Below are 16,600 nucleotides of genomic sequence, written 5' to 3'. Positions count from 1 at the left end.
AGAATGACTTAAATTGGTGCACTGCACAAATTCAGATTTAGGCAATGAACCGTGCCTTCAGGGTCACAGCCTATAGTAGTCAATACCATACATAATACATACTGTTACAAAATAAAATTTGATGTCATTGAAGGTGCAAACAGTAAATAAAGAATGTAGCATTATTAAGAAGTAAATGGATTAAGGGGTATAGTACAGAATTAGATGAGCCGAGGTGAAGTTTTAAACCGGTGCAGTTTCAATCTGAGTGAAAGATGGACAGTGTCTGCTGTCCTCATTGTGGGGAGCTCATCGAGAGGAAGGCCCCTTTAGAGAGATGACATAATACACTGAATTCTTAAAGGTAGCTACATCATTTGCAATAGTTCTATATGAAATACAAAGTAAATTTGATGTACATGGCTTTGCTGAGATAAGTACTAAGAGTGTGTCCCAACAGCAAAATGCAAACACTATAAGCTTGAATGGATCCAGCTATTAAACGTTGCATTGCTCCACAAATGCTGGGTTCAATTGCTTTTGCGTTATCGCCCAATTGTGTGTCCAGGTGTTGTCAGATGACTCAGGAAGAGGAGTCTAGGAGACAGGAAGTCCAGAGTATTCAAAGAGAAGACAATTTTATTTACACCATTGTAATACTGTCACTTGAAAAACTTTTGGTCTGGGTCTGTCTGAACAAACACAAACTCCTCTAAAGGTGTGTCCAAGCCAATCTCCCAGCAGCTTCTCCTACAGGTATAGATGAGAACGGTCCCAAATTCCACCGCCACCTCTGCAGAGACAAAGGAAACAAGACTTACCATACAATTTACAAGTATTCATCAGCATTTCACAAACTAACCATTATCTTGCATGTAAATAACATGCACATGCTAAAATCAACAAAGACTGTGTGACTTCTATATATCATTAAACAAATGTAGATAGCCTTTTAAAAATAAGCAGATATAATTTAAAGCCCGATTTAAAGGATGCTGAACTGTTTTCACCATACTGTCACCAGTCAAATCTAAGTGCATCAATTATTTATATCTATATTTTAGATCATTCTTGAATTTCAGGTACTATGCCTGGTCACACACCATTCAGCAACACCAGAGAAAAATTGAACCCAAACCACACTATGCTTTTCGCTTGTCATCAAAAACATGTGATTTACTCATGTGTGGAAATGCAACTGTGGACTCTCACCCATACCCACCCAAACTGGAGTCCGTGCTCCTGAGCAAGCTGACCAGAGCTGGCATGAGCTGAAACTCAAATGTTCTGGGACCGCCACAGCGACCACAGGGTGCTACCACATTGGAGGGAGCATCTGTGATGAGTAAGGGTGACCCACTCCAGCAGTACCTGGAAAACAAAAACAATAATGCTATTATACATGACACACTATTGATAACTGACTTTACAAGCTAGACACATTGGTGCTTTGCTGACATAACTGTTCCTGGAAGCAATATGGGCCCTACAGTCTGGTACTGAATTCAGACCATGCAAGTGCCAACTGCGGCCAGCAGCCTTGTAAGGTGATACAGAAATGGCTCAACCATTGCCCAAGGATGGGAGGGTTTCAGATGGCTGGGATGATGTAGCGTCTTATCGTGCACCAGTGAACCCCCGCTCGTTTATCGGGCATCTGTAGTCTGCCTGTTGCACTGCCAAAACCGGGCTGCGTTTTTGAAGCTTACTTCCTGGTCTTGTTGAGAGACATTGTTCACCACCGCCAGTGCGGATGGCTCCAGTATAGGTGTTTAAGCCACCTGTTTCAATGTAGGTCAATGGTTTTAGTTTAGTTGACAAAATTCAAACACATGTATCAAAAGACTTGCATGTGAAGAAATTGTCAAGGATATAGTGAGTGGCCAGATATGGTAATGTCCCTGCACATCCACAAAGCCCCAGCCAGAAACAAACCTTATTTCAGAGATTATATTTCATATTCAAATATTGCAAATGCTGTTGCTACCTTTAAGCATTCAGTGTATTATGTCATCTCTCTAAAGGGGCCCTCCTCTCGATCACATCTCTATCTGAGTCCCCCAGTGGTGGGATGAGCTCCCCACAAAGAGGACAGCAGTCCCTGCCCATCTTCCACTCAGTCACACCCATCTGACCACACACAGCAGCTTCTTGTGTTTTCACCTTAAGATCTGTTGTGGACACAAGGAGATCTTCTTCATGAACCTGGAGAAGACCTGGTCACCATGGCGAGCTTCAGTCTTCTCATATTTCTCCATGCTCTCTCTACCTTCACAGCTGAAAACAGCACAGGTTCAAAAATGTTTAAGATGTTTGAGCAGCACTGAGTGCATTTAAATGCATGGGCCAGAGGCTACAGTATGCTACAGAAAAAATGCAGCCTGACCTGCAGTTGGTGCAATCTACCTGTCCATCTCCCCCACAGCCACGCCCTCTCTCTGCTCATACTCCTGAAGCAGTTTTTGTTCATGCTCCAAATCTGCTTGGCCCCACAGATCTGCCTCCTCCATCACACTGACGTAGTGGGAGCAGAATGTGGGCACCCGTCCTGGATCAAGGACACACCCCTTGAGACTGCAGTCCCCTTCCTCCACCAGCCTGAGCCCTTCCATCCTCGTGCTGAAGTCCAGATCAGGCGTGGAGCTCGTGCCAGGCCCTTCATTGCTGCAGGCAGGAGCCGAACTATCAGACCCCTCCTCTGCCTCGCCCCAGTCATCTGCTTCTTCACACCAGTCTCTGGTTGCCATGGGAGCCTCTTTGACCACAGCACATTTAGTCCTCTGGTCCTCACACACAGGGCTCTCCAGGCACTGTGAGCGTAGTACAGTCCAGCTGCAAATGTCAGTTATTAATATCATCCAGGTGTGCAATCAGCCACAGGCAAACAATCACTAATATCACTTAGATGTAAAATCTTGCAAATAATCACTAATATCAACCAGACATAAAATCTCACAATCATATACCCACAATCAAATTTACTGCTAACAATTAGAGACATAATCACATTTGAAAGAACGCAAACAGGCGCACAACAATCCCTGCACATTTATAATGGTTAAATAAACTATTGTAAATATGAAATTCATCATGCTAGCATGAGACCTTACCTTTCAGATTTCCCGTAGCACAGTGGGTTTGGACAGGCGAACACATTTATGGTGCGATGATACGGAGACGCCGCTAGAGGGCAGTACACCTGCACAACATGGGTAAGATCTGTACTGCAGAGAGCGCATCTTGGGTAACGCAATGACACTGAAGGGAGGCGATCCTAAAAATAATAATAAAAGTTGTGTCTGCTCCGTTTCAGCAAAATTTTTTATTTGTGATAACATAACGAGGTTATAAAACCTTAAAAGTTACGTACATATACTTGTTTAATAAGGAATTCATCATTTGTGTATCATGTGTAACATGTGTATCATTTCTTACTAGCTAACCGAAAAAGGATTCGAAAAAGGGTATTCGAGCCAGCCAGGAGTCGAACCTAGAATCTTCTGATCCGTAGTCAGACGCGTTATCCCACTGGCCCGACCGCGACGCTATGCCATCAATGTTACATTATAAACTTGGCGATTTGGTTGTAATCGTGGCCAAATTGGCAAATCTGTATTTGTGGAAAAAAACAATTATGCCGTTCGGTTTAGTCAGTTAGTGACAAATGGTGATTTAATCCGAGCCTTTGTCTGTCTTCGTAGACTAACTAATACAAAACTGAACGAATCTTCCGAACGCCAAATAAATGAAGTCCACAACATGTGTAGCAAGCCGCATGTGACCACTGCTGACATACTCACCACATTACCTAGCTCAAGTTTTATTCCATTGCTTTTTTATTCTGGTGGCTAACATTAGCCAGCTAGGGTAAAACAAAATGGGAAATGTATGGCAATATTTATAATCAATAATAAAATCTGCAAATACAATACAAAAGAAAGAACAACAACTGGGTATTTGTCGATTCTTGCGTTAGCATTTAAGCAGCCGGGGACTGCGGCTAAAGTCAATACGTGACTGTGTTTGGCGAGGTAAACCCGACGAGGAGAGTAAACAAGTCGACTCAAAACGAGTGGAAACTGGTGTGAAATACTTGTCAAGCCACATATATTTGGCGACAATATTACATAGCAAATAAACATATGGATAGAACACCGTTTCACGTGTTCATGAGCAACATTAAAAAGCTTGCGTTGCCTGGCTTCCGAGCTAATGCTAACATCCGCCAGCCAGCGGACTCCCAGGACGACAGGGTATCTACGCAACACAAGCCTAAATAAGTACATACATGCAAAAGTTGTCAGAAATCAACAGCAAACTATAATCTAGTCAGCAATGTCCATCTTACCGGCAGGCCTCCGATTTTGTTGGTACAGAAAGAGGATACGTTTTTCCCAATGGTCTCATCACACAACCCTACCAAAACTGACTCGACTACGGCAGCCATCTGCTTGAATGCATGCGTGTTAGCCATGCAACTATGCAGACATTAGTTTCACATCACCACAGACAGCATCGAATGTGGAAATGGGACACTCATCAAAACACTCAAACATCTTAAAATTTTGAAAATGTATTACTTGAAAAGCAACCGTATCACGTGTTCTAACAAAAGTGGCATTACAGGCTAAACATCACATAATTCCCAAGAACACCACACGGTAGCAGTTCTGTAATTTCACCTATGAGTGGATTGCACTACTGAAACTTGAACGGCTGCAGAATGAATGCGCAGATTCGTTTAAAAAAAATACTCGGATCTGTCCATTTCGCGGCCATGGAAAATAACGGAATTAAATTCTCTACGTGGGAATCCTTTAACGATACTGCCATTTTTGCGAAGTATATTTTCCAGTAGGAATAAAGAAACAAGGCAAACAGGGCAATACATTTTAGTGTTTATTGAGAACAGAGAGGCAGTAAAGCTGCAGAACTCTGTGAAGTCCAGTGGAAGTGGTATATTTAACGTGTACAAATAAAACAAAAAAAACCCATAAATTTAATAAATATTCAAACCATTGAAAATCAGCGGAACACCATTGTTACATATGAGAACAAAACAAGAGTCCTTACAGCCATATCTCTGAACAAAATTGCCATTTTCTGCGAGCTGCACTTTCTAAAACTTGTTTGTACTAAAAGTCATCAATATCAACGAAACTACGTACACCCGTATCTAAATAAAAGAGCAGACAACTAATATACTCATCAAATAATTGGCATGTGCGCGTATGTCTATTTTAAAGTATCTTTGTTTCTGTTAACGACTGTAAATTAAACTGCTTACACAAGCTTAAATGAAATAAAAAATATGGCTAAATCTAGTGTTTATTTAATCACACATCCATTACCTGCTTTGAAAGTGCACTTAAAAAGTGGAAGCCTCACTGCGCAATGCTTAGGTCTGAGACCAGCACATTAAACTGCACGTAATAAATAAATATGTAAATACTTCTGCTGTCGTTTTGTAGCCCTTTCTTCTCCATGCAGTAAAACTGAACAAATGACTACTGTAGTGAACAGATTGATAATACTGCATTGGCTCTTTTGTACTGCTGCTGTCCTACCGTACTGGAGCTGTGAGCACACACGAATCTCTCTCACTATCATCAATTTAAGTAGTAACCACTTTCTAAAGGAATCGAGTATCATACAGAAATACTAAATACATAATAACTAATATTAAAGAATTAGTTTATCCTCCTAATGAAAAGTCCCAGGATGTGACTGTGGAACATTTATTCTTCACACCAGAAGTAGCCTTTTACACATAACGTAACCTTAAGAGTTAAATTCATCCTTCAAGCAATTAACAGCTCAGTATACTGTGGTTTTCGATTATGGTTGGAATCATGGTCCCCAGGATCGTGTCTGAAACCCCTGCATTACACACACACTGCACCACACTGACCCGGATCAGACGCATGCAGAACCCTGTCGGCTCACAGCAGAAACATGGCTACCATCTGCATCTTTACTCTCGTCTCTGCGAGCCTTTCTGACTGCGTCACAACAGTGAGATTATGGAATTTCTTTATTGGTGTCAATCTGATTATGCTTCACTGAGGGGCTGTCAAGTGGCTACTGTAAAACAGGCTTCTAGAAGATAGGGCAACAAAGGTCATCGGATCCAGACTCAGACCAAAGTGCTATATACCCATGTAAATAAGTGCTGCAGAGAGGCAGGGGAGAGGAAGGACCCATAATCCACACTGATCGGGGAACCCTCTGAAGCAAGCAACCATTCGCACAATGAACTAAACAATAAACAATCACATGATGGAGTTCCTGACCATGAACAGAGCTACTTGGTGGGAAAAGAAGACAGGAACAGCAGCTTAGCATCTGACAGATTCAGGCCTACCACACCTTGTCTTTCAGTATGTTACCATTTTAACTGGTCTTCATCTGGAGAGTGCCATGTACACAGTAGTACAGCAGATACAGTAGTGTACATTACAGAAAAGGGCCTTCACACTCTCATACAAACTGCATGATTATAGCTTATTTTTCATATACTACATATATGTGAGTATGTGTCTCCTCTTGGAGTAAGCTTAGCTCTGATTAAATATTGGTTACAAAATGGAGGCACGCAGTTTATCGAGTGAAATAATTTCCAGCAGTATTAAAATCATCATCATCACCAATTAAAGTTAGGAAAGCGGGCGTGTTCCTGCATCACATGACCCGTGCACATGCTGCTACGGGGCAGGGTGTCGGCAGGGCGGGGCAGGGCTTCCGTCAGGACGTCCAGGACTGCATACTCCGCAGCATGTCCTCAAAGCGCTCCATAGAGGGGGCCTGGGCGTAGGGAAGGCGGTCCGTCAGACGGCTGTACAGACTGAAGGACTTCAGCTCCAGCCATATAAACCCAAAGCGGTCATCATCGAACAGGACAAACAGGCCAGGCGTGCGCTCGGGACTTGTGAAGCCATGGCCCGCAATCAGGCCCGTGCCATAAAAGCTGCAAGAGATCCGTCAATCAATCAGCTAACCAATCTGTGAGCCAATCAGTGCAGGGCGGGGGGAATATTTAACTTACCACATCTTGCAGGTACGAGGGTACACCTCATTTCGAGCCATGATACCCAGGGGCAATACAAAGGGGTGAGGTTCGGGGGAGGAACTGGCAGGCGTGGCTTCTACCCCTGACACAGGTTCTGCCCTCTCCTCAGATTCAGCCCCGCCTTCTGCCCCCTGAAGGGGCAGTTCCTGTGCCTCCCCCTGCACCTGCTCATGGACCCCCAGGACCAGGCGGGACAGCTCCTCCATGCTCTGCTGGCATTCCAGGTCTGGCAGCTGCAGCGGCCGTCTCAGGTCCACGTCCAGAGTCAGCTGACCTGCTGGGACGTTGGGGTCCCCCTGCACGGGTGGGACCATGGGTGGGTGATTTCAACACATCCTCAGCCGAGGGAGCAGACCACACGTGTGTGCATGAGATAGTTTCTGCCTGTGTGTGTGTGTTTCTGGCAGTGTGTGTGTGGTGTGAAGCAAGACTCACAGTAAGCTTGGTTCCTTTGGCGCGTGGACCATGGAAGCTGAGCATGACGATCTCCAGGCCATGGCTGCCGTAGGTGCCCTTGAAGAGGCCAGGCTGCAGCAGGTCCGAGGGCAGGTGTGGGGGGAGGTAGATACGCCGGTACGTCAAGCAATTACTGAAAGCACAGAGAAAACAGGCTTATGATAATGGTACAGACCTGTTACTAATGATGGGGATGAATGACAAAGACACACTCATGTTGGTTTATGTGGAGGATGTAATGCCATAGACCTACTCATACTGGCTGGTGTAGATAAACTTCATGAGTATAAGCTCCTGCATGTGCTCATGGAAGATCTCCTCCAGTGTCCTCCCCCACTCCTCCTCCAGCCACGTACGAAACTCCTGAAAACACACACACACATAGTGACATGGAAGACAGCTGTTCACATTACCAACACATTACCTCCACCTCCCTTTTGTCTTAATTCAGGAATTGCAAATTACCACACCCCTAGTCAATGTATCGATACCTAACAAGATACACTATATGACCAAAAGTATCTGGACACCCCTTGGTCTGGGGCTGTTGTTTATAGTTTGGGCTTGGTCCCTTAATTCCAGTGAAGGAAAATTTTAATGCTACAGCATACAATCACATTCTAGACGATTCTGTGCTGATATATACACAAGCCACTGACTAGGAATAAAGGCGCAATTAATGTTTCAATAGCAGACCGATTCAAATACATTGTACAAGATGTGCTTGAAAACTGTGAAACATGTACTCACCAACATTATGGGTATGTCTGGGTAGCAAATATGCCTGCAAACCCCTCAGTTTGGTAGAAAAAGGCACTGGTTTCTTCATTACAGCCAATGGGGAAATTTAGAGGTGTGGTGCACTGAACACCATACTGGTTGCTACAACTTGCAATAAACCAAGCGGTTGCATCCGTTCCATAACATATCCATAACTTCAGCGATTGGATCAATCAACATAGACGTCATTTTGTGCGACTGTACATTACTTAGCGCCATACTAAGTTTTGTGTTGAGGATACAAGGTGCAACCAAATTTAGCAGAAACCTAGTTGTAAAGTAACTAGTAGCTCCTAAGCTTGTAGTGTGAGCTTTAAGTTCCAAATTAAAAGAAAACTGGTGCAACCGTACCCTGGTCTCTATGCCTCTCCCAAACTGGTAGAGGACATTGGAGAGATAACTCAGTCCTAAAAATATGAGTGGGCACTCCAGGTTTGGAGAAAAGGATAGGGTATAAAAAAAGGGGTGAGGGTCCAAACAGCACCCCCTACCATGTTGACCCAATCCCCTCCTCAGGCCAGCTGTCTATCAGGTGGACCCGCCCCCCTCATCACGCCCATCTGTCCGTCCTTTAGGCATACCCCACCCCCTCACCTCCTGCCTGCCCCCGGGCATGCGATGGTAATCTGTCTGGTTGCACTTTGTGGAAAACTCATCCTTCTTCACCGTCTGTAGAAAGAGAGTCAGGTTCTCCTGAGTAACAGAAGCTGTAGCAGTACATTCAAAATAATACATTTCCCAGCCGCCTTCACACAATACTACAGCTTAATGTAAAGCACTTGCTGAACGTAAAGCACTTTGAGCTACATTTTATGTATGAAAGGTGCTATATAAGTAAAGCTTATTATTACTAGAACTCATTATGCACTTTCTGCCTGCACGTATGCTGTATGACTATGCGCACGCATAATGTACTGTTTGTGTCTCACTTGAATGTCTCCCTTGTGTGGCCCCTTGTGGCCATACATGCACTCCACAATGGCCTTGCTGCTCTCCCACATGTGAATGCGGAACAGGGGGCGTCGTCGCATAGGGTCCTCTACGCGAGGGTCATGAGGAGGCAGGTACATCCAACCAATGATAAACAAGCCATCCACCTGCAGATACAGCATTGGAGAAAGAGAAAAAGCAACATGAACGATAAAGCAAAAAAATCACCAATGAAAGCAAAATACACTTTTGACGAGGCTTTGAAATGCTTGATTAAGATAAATATGGGCTTCGGACAGTAGCAAGAGTTTCTTATCTTGTAATGTGTACTTCAGAGTTGTACACACATGAAATTAGGTGTGTTTATGATGGGCTATTGTTTTGTCTGTTACTGAATTGAACAGTTTAAATCAGTTGTTCGATGATGTTTATCGGGTGGGTGCGGCTGGTTTGGGGAATGCCGTTGGATTGTGGGTACAGTACTTACCACCACATTAAGCAGCCCTCCATATGGGCCGATGTCTGGCTGCCACAGCCCTAGGATGTGTCTGTACGGGTGCAGCACTGAAAGACAGAGTCAGTCGCACTCACACCAAAACAGAACGGCAGGCATCAAACTACAAACACAAACCAAAGCAGAACTGCCGCAGTATCCATCACACATACACATCACACCATGCAAGAGCAGTGTGAAGAAATCCTTTCCTTCAAGCACAGTGTACACATTAAATTTAAGATTACAGAAAGTCCTAAGCAAGGATAATGTGAGTGACCCCAATATGTTACCAGTGGACTACAGCAGAACAGAGGTAGTCAGATCTGACACAAGATGAGTTCTGAAGTTGTACGAAGTGTCACTGCCCCATGACCAGGTAACACTTTCTTTTCTCTTATCATGGTCCTGTTGTGTGATTGCATTAGACCTTTGTGCCCCATCCAATAAATTCACCCTGCGCTGCTTTGCAGGAGTCTGCTTGGCACTGCATTCTGCTGCAGCTCCACACAGCCGAGCAGCCTTCAGAGAAGAGCTGCGCTTTGCTGTCCCGTTACATTACCGTGTGCTTACTTTTTATTGCCGTGGAAACCAGACACCAGGCAGAAATCAGTAAAAAATTTAAAACATATCTCTACTTGCTGCTCACACAGCACTCATGGTGATATTTATCATTGCTTACAGGGCCGAGGTCAGTGTGCAAACTACGTATTTCACAGCGTGAGCCACAGTCAACTGCCAAGGGAAATTAAAGGGATAGTTCACCTTCTGGTGGTTTTTGATCCTTTTTTCCGTTTTTAATTTTATTACAATCACTGAGAGGTTTAGTGTATGTTTTCATTTGACCCAGACAATTTTTATGTGAGATGGTAGATATTTTTGGATATTTCTGCTTGGTTCACAAAGGTATCAATGTAGGCAAGGGGTTTATGGTCAAAAGCAACTCCAAAGCAGCAATTTGTGAACAAATTGTGAATAAGAAATATACACTAAAACTGACACATTAAAAAAAACCCAGCAAGTGAACTATCCCTTTAAGGCCTAAATCCAAAAACATCAAGTTCTGAAAGATGAAGTCAAAATTCTCATTAGAAATACAGGAGTTATTCTGAAAAACAGCATGTCTCTCATTCAGTCAGTGGAGGGTTCTGATCTACCACTCCAACCAATCCACAAGTACAAATATTTTAATACCTCTGTATCTCATAATCCAATCAGACATCTCAATCTCCTTTAGCCAATCAGGGATTTCGCCATCTCCCATAGCCTAACAAACATTTATCGACATCAAGTGAGCCAAATGAACACAGTGCCTTTTGGCCCTGTATGTTGAAGCAGGGGTTCACTGACACATGCCTGTGTGAGAGAAACTGATGAACTAAGGTCTGAAGGTTGGTCACGCGATTCACTCAGTAGTCAGGAGCAGGTGAAGAGAAGTTGTCAGAAGGGAGTTAATGGCAGTAGTCAGGAGGTTGTTACAACTAAATACATTTTTAAATGTACCACACCCCCCTCTGACCCACAGCACAGCCTGCAGTCACAGCCCAGTGCAATGTGGCAGACTGTTACTGCCATGGCCTTTTTTAGTATGTGGAGCAGGTGTGTGTGTAGTACATACAGGCTAGCTCGGGTGTGTTAAAGTCATGCATGTAGTTCAAGACATAAAGCCACTAAGCCAGTGAGATTTATTCCATGCATGTTTTTTGGTTCATAGAGTGGAGCAAGTATGTTAAATTTAGATGTACTTTGTACATACAGTGGGTATATATATCTCGATAGTCCATGTGCTCATAATCTGGAAGGAGTCTGATAAAACGTCCAGACTTGACCCGTGGATCGACCCCTGGACAGTTTGAGGACATGAAGTACAGGCCATAGTAAAGAAACAAATGAAGGGAAGAGAAGAAAACTTGAGGACACTATGGGGGGAAGACACTATGTAGTGTGTATGAGGTATGCAATCCAACTCACGTTTCACATACAACTCCCGGCTGGACACACCCACCACTTCCATCTTACGAGGGTCCTCCATCATGCCAAACTCTGAAAAAGAGAAAAAAGAAGAAAAAAAAAATATATATATATATATATATATATAGAGAGAGAGAGAGAGGGAGAGAGAGAGAGGCACTATTACTTAATGAAGAAATGTGAATATTACACTGAATGCACTAAATAAGAAGGCATGCAGGGCTTTTTACACTACGAAGAGGAAGCTGCATAGTTTAGCACCACTTATTTGGCTCAAAGTGTTTGAAAATATAATTCAGCCTACTGCGCTTTATGCCAGTAAATTAGGGGGTGTCATCACAAACCAGGTTTAGATCCACCAGGCAAAACACCCAGCAGAAGACCTGCATGTACAATTCTGGAATTAGTATTGTACAATGCTGGAGAATTAAAATTCAAGGTCACTTAAAACAATGTGTGCCAAACTCTTTGAACGATGAAGCCCTGCTATGCAGCTAAACCCTGAAAAGTGTCCCAACAGCCAGCTGGTTCCAAGACCCACTGGTCAGAGAAACACCACTATTGCTCATCAGAACAACATATCAAAAACACATTCAGTGTGAAAATACAATTTCAAACAGCTCAAAAAATACCTGGACTTTGGGAATAAAAAACCCAAAGACAGAAGATGTATACTCCTATACTATTTAGGTAATATTCTTTTCCAGTAAAGAATCCAAAACAGACACCAGTTCTGAACAAATAATGCATGGGCGATGACAGTTTGGTCACTGAAAGAGATTTCACCATCAAGTCAGACAAGCCTGCAACTGCAGGCTTTCTGATGACTGTGAAACCAGACACTGATATTCAGGCTGTAGTAAATATGAGGTAGTAAATAACCTGCACCCTGGCAAGGGAAACATTCTTTAAAAGGATAAACACTGTCTTTCTACTTCAAAATCATGATTGGTGTTTAAAGGTGACAGAAGGAAAAGAGCCTGGAGCCACACTAGCAGCTCGATATAGCCACATACCACAGCCTGAGGGAGACACAGCAAGGCTGCAGGACAAAAATAGGAAAATGTGGCTATTAAATTATTCTACAATTTGCATTATTCTGTCATTTGTACAAAGGGTCTGTTAAACTGCAATTTTCATAAGTCATAATCAAATGTGTAAATAACAGAACAAGAATAAGACCAGACCTTGACTACCTGCTATGCACTATGACAGGGGTCCCCACATGTAAGAAACAGCAACAGGATTAAAATGTAAGCTCTCCTGAAAAGAAACGAATCTGGAAATATATTAGTAGGATATCCCAGCTAGCCATAGACCTGACATTTCTGAATGCTTTTGCATGCTCCATATAAATGTATGCGTGTGCTTCATGCATATATATTGTATGTACATAGCTCATTATGTATTTCTTAAAGTTGAAAGAACACTACAACATCAAAGAAAGAGCTGTTCTTTTCCACTAGCCTGACACAATCGAGACGGTCACCAAGGAAGGCTTCTTCGGTAGATTCGTTATCAAAGCGTATGGTTTGTTTGCCGTGTTGCGTAATGGCACACTGTTCGTTGAATGCGTTTTTTTTCCACAGGGCAGCAAAAATCGATCAGAAAGCTTTTAGAACACATTCCCAGAATTCTTCCGTCGGGACGTTTTTCCGACACAGCGTTGGTGCAAAGAGTCACTCCTAACCTTGCAGCTGTAGCCTCAAACCCCTTTCACATACAAGGTAGCTAGCTAGTTAGCTAACTGAAATGTCACAGAACACCCTACACACAGAGCGATGCACTTAATATTAAACAGGTCGGTGTTAAATGCAAGCTATTGAAAACAATTATTGTGGTTATCAGTTAATATTTACCTTCCTTGCAGCGTCTTCTCCATATAGTTTCAGTGTTGAGAATTTGCTTGAATTTTTTGCAGACAAGCGCTAGGTTCGGTAGCGCTGTGCCCGGCAACGAAGAGAAGATATGAACCAACAGTTCAGGCGGCAGCTGCAATAATGACTGCGGATTCGGGGTTCCGCTGCTGCCGGGGTGTTTGTTGACATCTGCGGCCACCGGCCCAGGTGCAGCATTTGTGTCGTCCAGCGGGCAGGCACTGGCCTCCGCTTTCATTTTACCCACAATCCGTTCTCCCTCTTCCTCGTCCATGTCCACCTCAGAGTCACTGTCTTGGCCCTGTTGGTTCTGTCGCTGTCGCCGCCTGCACCTCCGCGACTGCCCCACTCCGCAGAGCCTGGCGCACACCGCCATCCGTCCTCACCAAAAGGGGAACATTACATCACCTCACCGTTAGCTCGTCCAAGCTACAGGCTTATCTCTCCTGTCAGTGCGTGCCTGGGCGGTTACCGAAGACGTAGTCAGTGGTACGTCATGTCGTGTGGAACGTAGCGTACGTAATCGAACTTGTTATGGTTTAGTGCGACCACGGTGGGGAGCCCAAAATACACTTGTGTCTGATGCCCCTTGAGCGTACACCTTCCTGAATGAAACTAAGGGATTTGGATTTACACTAGAAAAAGTAGTAAAAGATGTATTACTGTGAAATGTGTTTTATTTACAATAACAAGAGCAAACTTTTGTCATATTTACAAACCCCAGATTTGCTCTTTAAGTTTTGATAGTCTAATAATGCAATATTTAAATTAGTGAATCCCATGATCGATTGGTATCCATAATAGCACTAGTGTCATAAATCCAGAAGATTGAGTAAATAGCGATAGTTGTAACTATAAGGTTACTTGCCCCTATCTTAAAGAGAATAACGCGTCTATCCAATATTTGGATCGGAGGTATGCCATTCACCAAGTTATGGCTTAGCAGGGCATGCCCCATGCCAATACAGCACCAAGATTTTTGTTCTTGTCAGTGTTTCCTACAGAAATAACCACAATGACCACAGACTCTCTGACCTTAAGAACATTAACTCCTGTACATTCTGACCTCACGTAAATGCACATAATTTGATACAACTTCACACGTCCACACAATAAAGCCCCAAACTTAGGTAATTTTGCATTTTTTCCTTTTTCTTTTTCCTGCCAATTCCGTAATCCCAATGCTCCAGTCGCACAATCAATACTTCCCCCTAATGGACAATTAGCTAGGTCTTCTGCCAATAACAACCACTTGCACATAGGTTGTACTTGGATAAACAAGGAAAATGGACAAAAAAACTGTCCTGTCCGTTAAAATAAACAGCAAACAACACCATTAAAGAATGTCTTTTTATTGCAAAGACCAGAACTGTTGTTTGAATACTTTTGTGTAAAATACATTCATACTTTTGTCAGTTTCGCTTTTGGCATTTTAAGTAAAACAGTACAAACAAAAGTAAAACACAAAGTAAAATAATAAAAAATCTTATTTGTGATTTGTGAGCACAATTTTCTGAACAAAATAATGTCAATAAAATAATAATAATAATAATAATAATAATAATAATAATAATAATAATAATAATAATACATTTTCTAAATGATATGGTTTTCACACACCCAAAGCACTAGATGCAGACAGTTGTTCAAACATATAGTGTAGTCATTTTTTAAGTGTCACGCAGCTGAATTGCAGATTATTTCCATTTGACACTTTGGTGTGACCCTTAAAGTCTTAAATGACCACATTCCGTTCAGATAGTAAAATGGAAAAATTGGTACGAGTAAAACCGTCATATATTATATATTAAGTCAATTTGCATGTATAATGTCAATCTATAAGTTTTATTGTGCAATCTTGTTTGTTTCTTTAATCCTTCAGGATGTTTTTTTTTTTTTCTCACATATTATAATTCAGTGTTCAAGAACTTTATTCCTTTCAATTACCAGTAGTGACTGCTTCATGAATGTTCAGTTTCTACATTCTAATGACATATAAATATGTCAATCAATATTGTGTGCTTGTTAATAAAATTGTTTATTTACATTGTTTACAATAGTACTGATTCAGAACATTGCTAAACAGCAAACCACAAATATGGTTTCCAGTTTTTTACCCACTTATGAACATTTTCTATTTTGAAACACATCCATCATGGAAAAAAATTTTCTTAAGAATTAAATAAAACAGATAACATCTGTTATGGCATCTTTTAAACAGTGCCACAGCAGTCTAAAATGCTTTACAAATGATCATAATGACTTAGATCTTGCAAATACAGGCAAATAATCGCTAATATCAACCAGACATAAAATCTCACAATCATATACCCACAATCAAATTTACTGCTAACAATTAGAGACATAATCACATTTGAAAGAACGCAAACAGGCGCACAACGATCCATGCACATTTATAATGGTTAAATAAACTATTGTAAATATGAAATTCATCATGCTAGCATGAGACCTTACCTTTAAGATTTCCCGTAGCGCAGTGGGTTTGGACAGGCAAACACATGTATGGTGCGATGATACGGTTACGCCGCTAGAGGACAGTACACTTGCACAACATGGGTAAGATCTGTACTGCAGAGAGCGCAGCTTGGGTAACGCAATGACACTGAAGGGAGGCGATCTTTAAAAAAAAATAATGAAAGTTGTGTCTGCTCCGTTTCAGCAAAATATTTTATCTGTGATAACATAACGAGGTTATAAAACCTTAAAAGTTACGTACATATACTTGTTTAATAAGGAATTCATCGATGTGTATCATTTCTTACTAGCGAACCAAAAAAGGATTCGAGCCAGCCAGGAGTCGAACCTGGAATCTTCTGATCCGTAGTCAGACGCGTTATCCATTGCGCCACTGGCCCCCCACGAAGTTTTTCTTCCACCAACAGGTATAACAGTCTGCTCAATTCCAGTAGTGATAATTGTATATTTTAGTTGATGTGCTATATGTTCCTAAATACGAATGACTGTCCACGTGTATGTAAACAGTTAGAATGAAACTACTAAGAGGTGAAATGAAACAAATCTGAC

The 16,600-nt window shown here is 42.3% G+C and overlaps 2 protein-coding genes and 1 non-coding gene across 4 annotated transcripts; all 3 read right to left on the bottom strand.

Moving 5' to 3' along the window:
* Nucleotides 1-591: 591 nt before the first annotated feature.
* On the bottom strand, nt 592-4,692 carry pdcd2l (programmed cell death 2-like). The gene is made up of 6 exons (XM_064312737.1): nt 4,328-4,692; nt 3,090-3,253; nt 2,386-2,811; nt 2,143-2,256; nt 1,202-1,350; nt 592-772 (listed from the first exon to the last, which is right to left on the bottom strand). Exons 1-6 carry the CDS (start codon nt 4,451-4,453, stop codon nt 642-644), a joined length of 1,110 nt encoding a protein of 369 aa, XP_064168807.1. The 5' UTR covers nt 4,454-4,692; the 3' UTR covers nt 592-641.
* Nucleotides 4,693-4,865: 173 nt separating this feature from the next.
* Nucleotides 4,866-14,027, bottom strand: fbxo31 (F-box protein 31). Of its 2 annotated transcripts, XM_064312729.1 has the most exons (10): nt 13,538-14,027; nt 11,679-11,750; nt 11,464-11,550; nt 9,702-9,778; nt 9,214-9,381; nt 8,879-8,953; nt 7,758-7,867; nt 7,484-7,637; nt 7,025-7,344; nt 4,866-6,946 (listed from the first exon to the last, which is right to left on the bottom strand). In XM_064312729.1, the coding sequence occupies exons 1-10, from the start codon at nt 13,929-13,931 to the stop codon at nt 6,724-6,726; spliced, it is 1,680 nt and encodes a 559-aa protein (XP_064168799.1). In that variant the 5' UTR covers nt 13,932-14,027; the 3' UTR covers nt 4,866-6,723. The 2 variants fall into 2 exon arrangements, with proteins under 2 accessions (XP_064168799.1, XP_064168800.1); XM_064312730.1 differs by lacking the exon at nt 11,464-11,550 and having other exon boundaries at nt 13,538-14,026.
* A 2,331-nt stretch (nt 14,028-16,358) lies between these two features.
* On the bottom strand, nt 16,359-16,431 carry trnar-acg (transfer RNA arginine (anticodon ACG)). The gene has a single exon. It is a non-coding gene; the product is annotated as a tRNA-Arg (tRNA).
* Nucleotides 16,432-16,600: the final 169 nt, after the last annotated feature.

Source organism: Anguilla rostrata, chromosome 16, assembly GCF_018555375.3.
Source record: "Anguilla rostrata isolate EN2019 chromosome 16, ASM1855537v3, whole genome shotgun sequence".
In the NCBI taxonomy this organism is placed as follows: domain Eukaryota; kingdom Metazoa; phylum Chordata; class Actinopteri; order Anguilliformes; family Anguillidae; genus Anguilla; species Anguilla rostrata.
The sequence above is the reverse complement of the archived record's forward strand: the minus strand, read 5'-3'. Positions and strand labels throughout refer to the sequence as shown.

Bases quoted from the DNA above. Each gene is read 5' to 3' on its own strand.
- pdcd2l (XM_064312737.1), bottom strand. From the start codon at position 4,453: ATGGCTAACACGCATGCATTCAAGCAGATGGCTGCCGTAGTCGAGTCA. The intron at 3,254-4,327 runs GTAAGATGGACA...TATTATTTTTAG, and splicing joins ACAAAATCGGAGGCCTGCCG to GATCGCCTCCCTTCAGTGTC. The intron at 2,257-2,385 runs GTAGATTGCACC...TGCTGTTTTCAG, and splicing joins GCTGTGGGGGAGATGGACAG to CTGTGAAGGTAGAGAGAGCA.
- fbxo31 (XM_064312729.1), bottom strand. From the start codon at position 13,931: ATGGCGGTGTGCGCCAGGCTCTGCGGAGTGGGGCAGTCGCGGAGGTGC. The intron at 11,751-13,537 runs GTAAATATTAAC...TCTCTTTTTCAG, and splicing joins GAGAAGACGCTGCAAGGAAG to AGTTTGGCATGATGGAGGAC. The intron at 9,382-9,701 runs GTAAGTACTGTA...CTGTATCTGCAG, and splicing joins GAGGGCTGCTTAATGTGGTG to GTGGATGGCTTGTTTATCAT.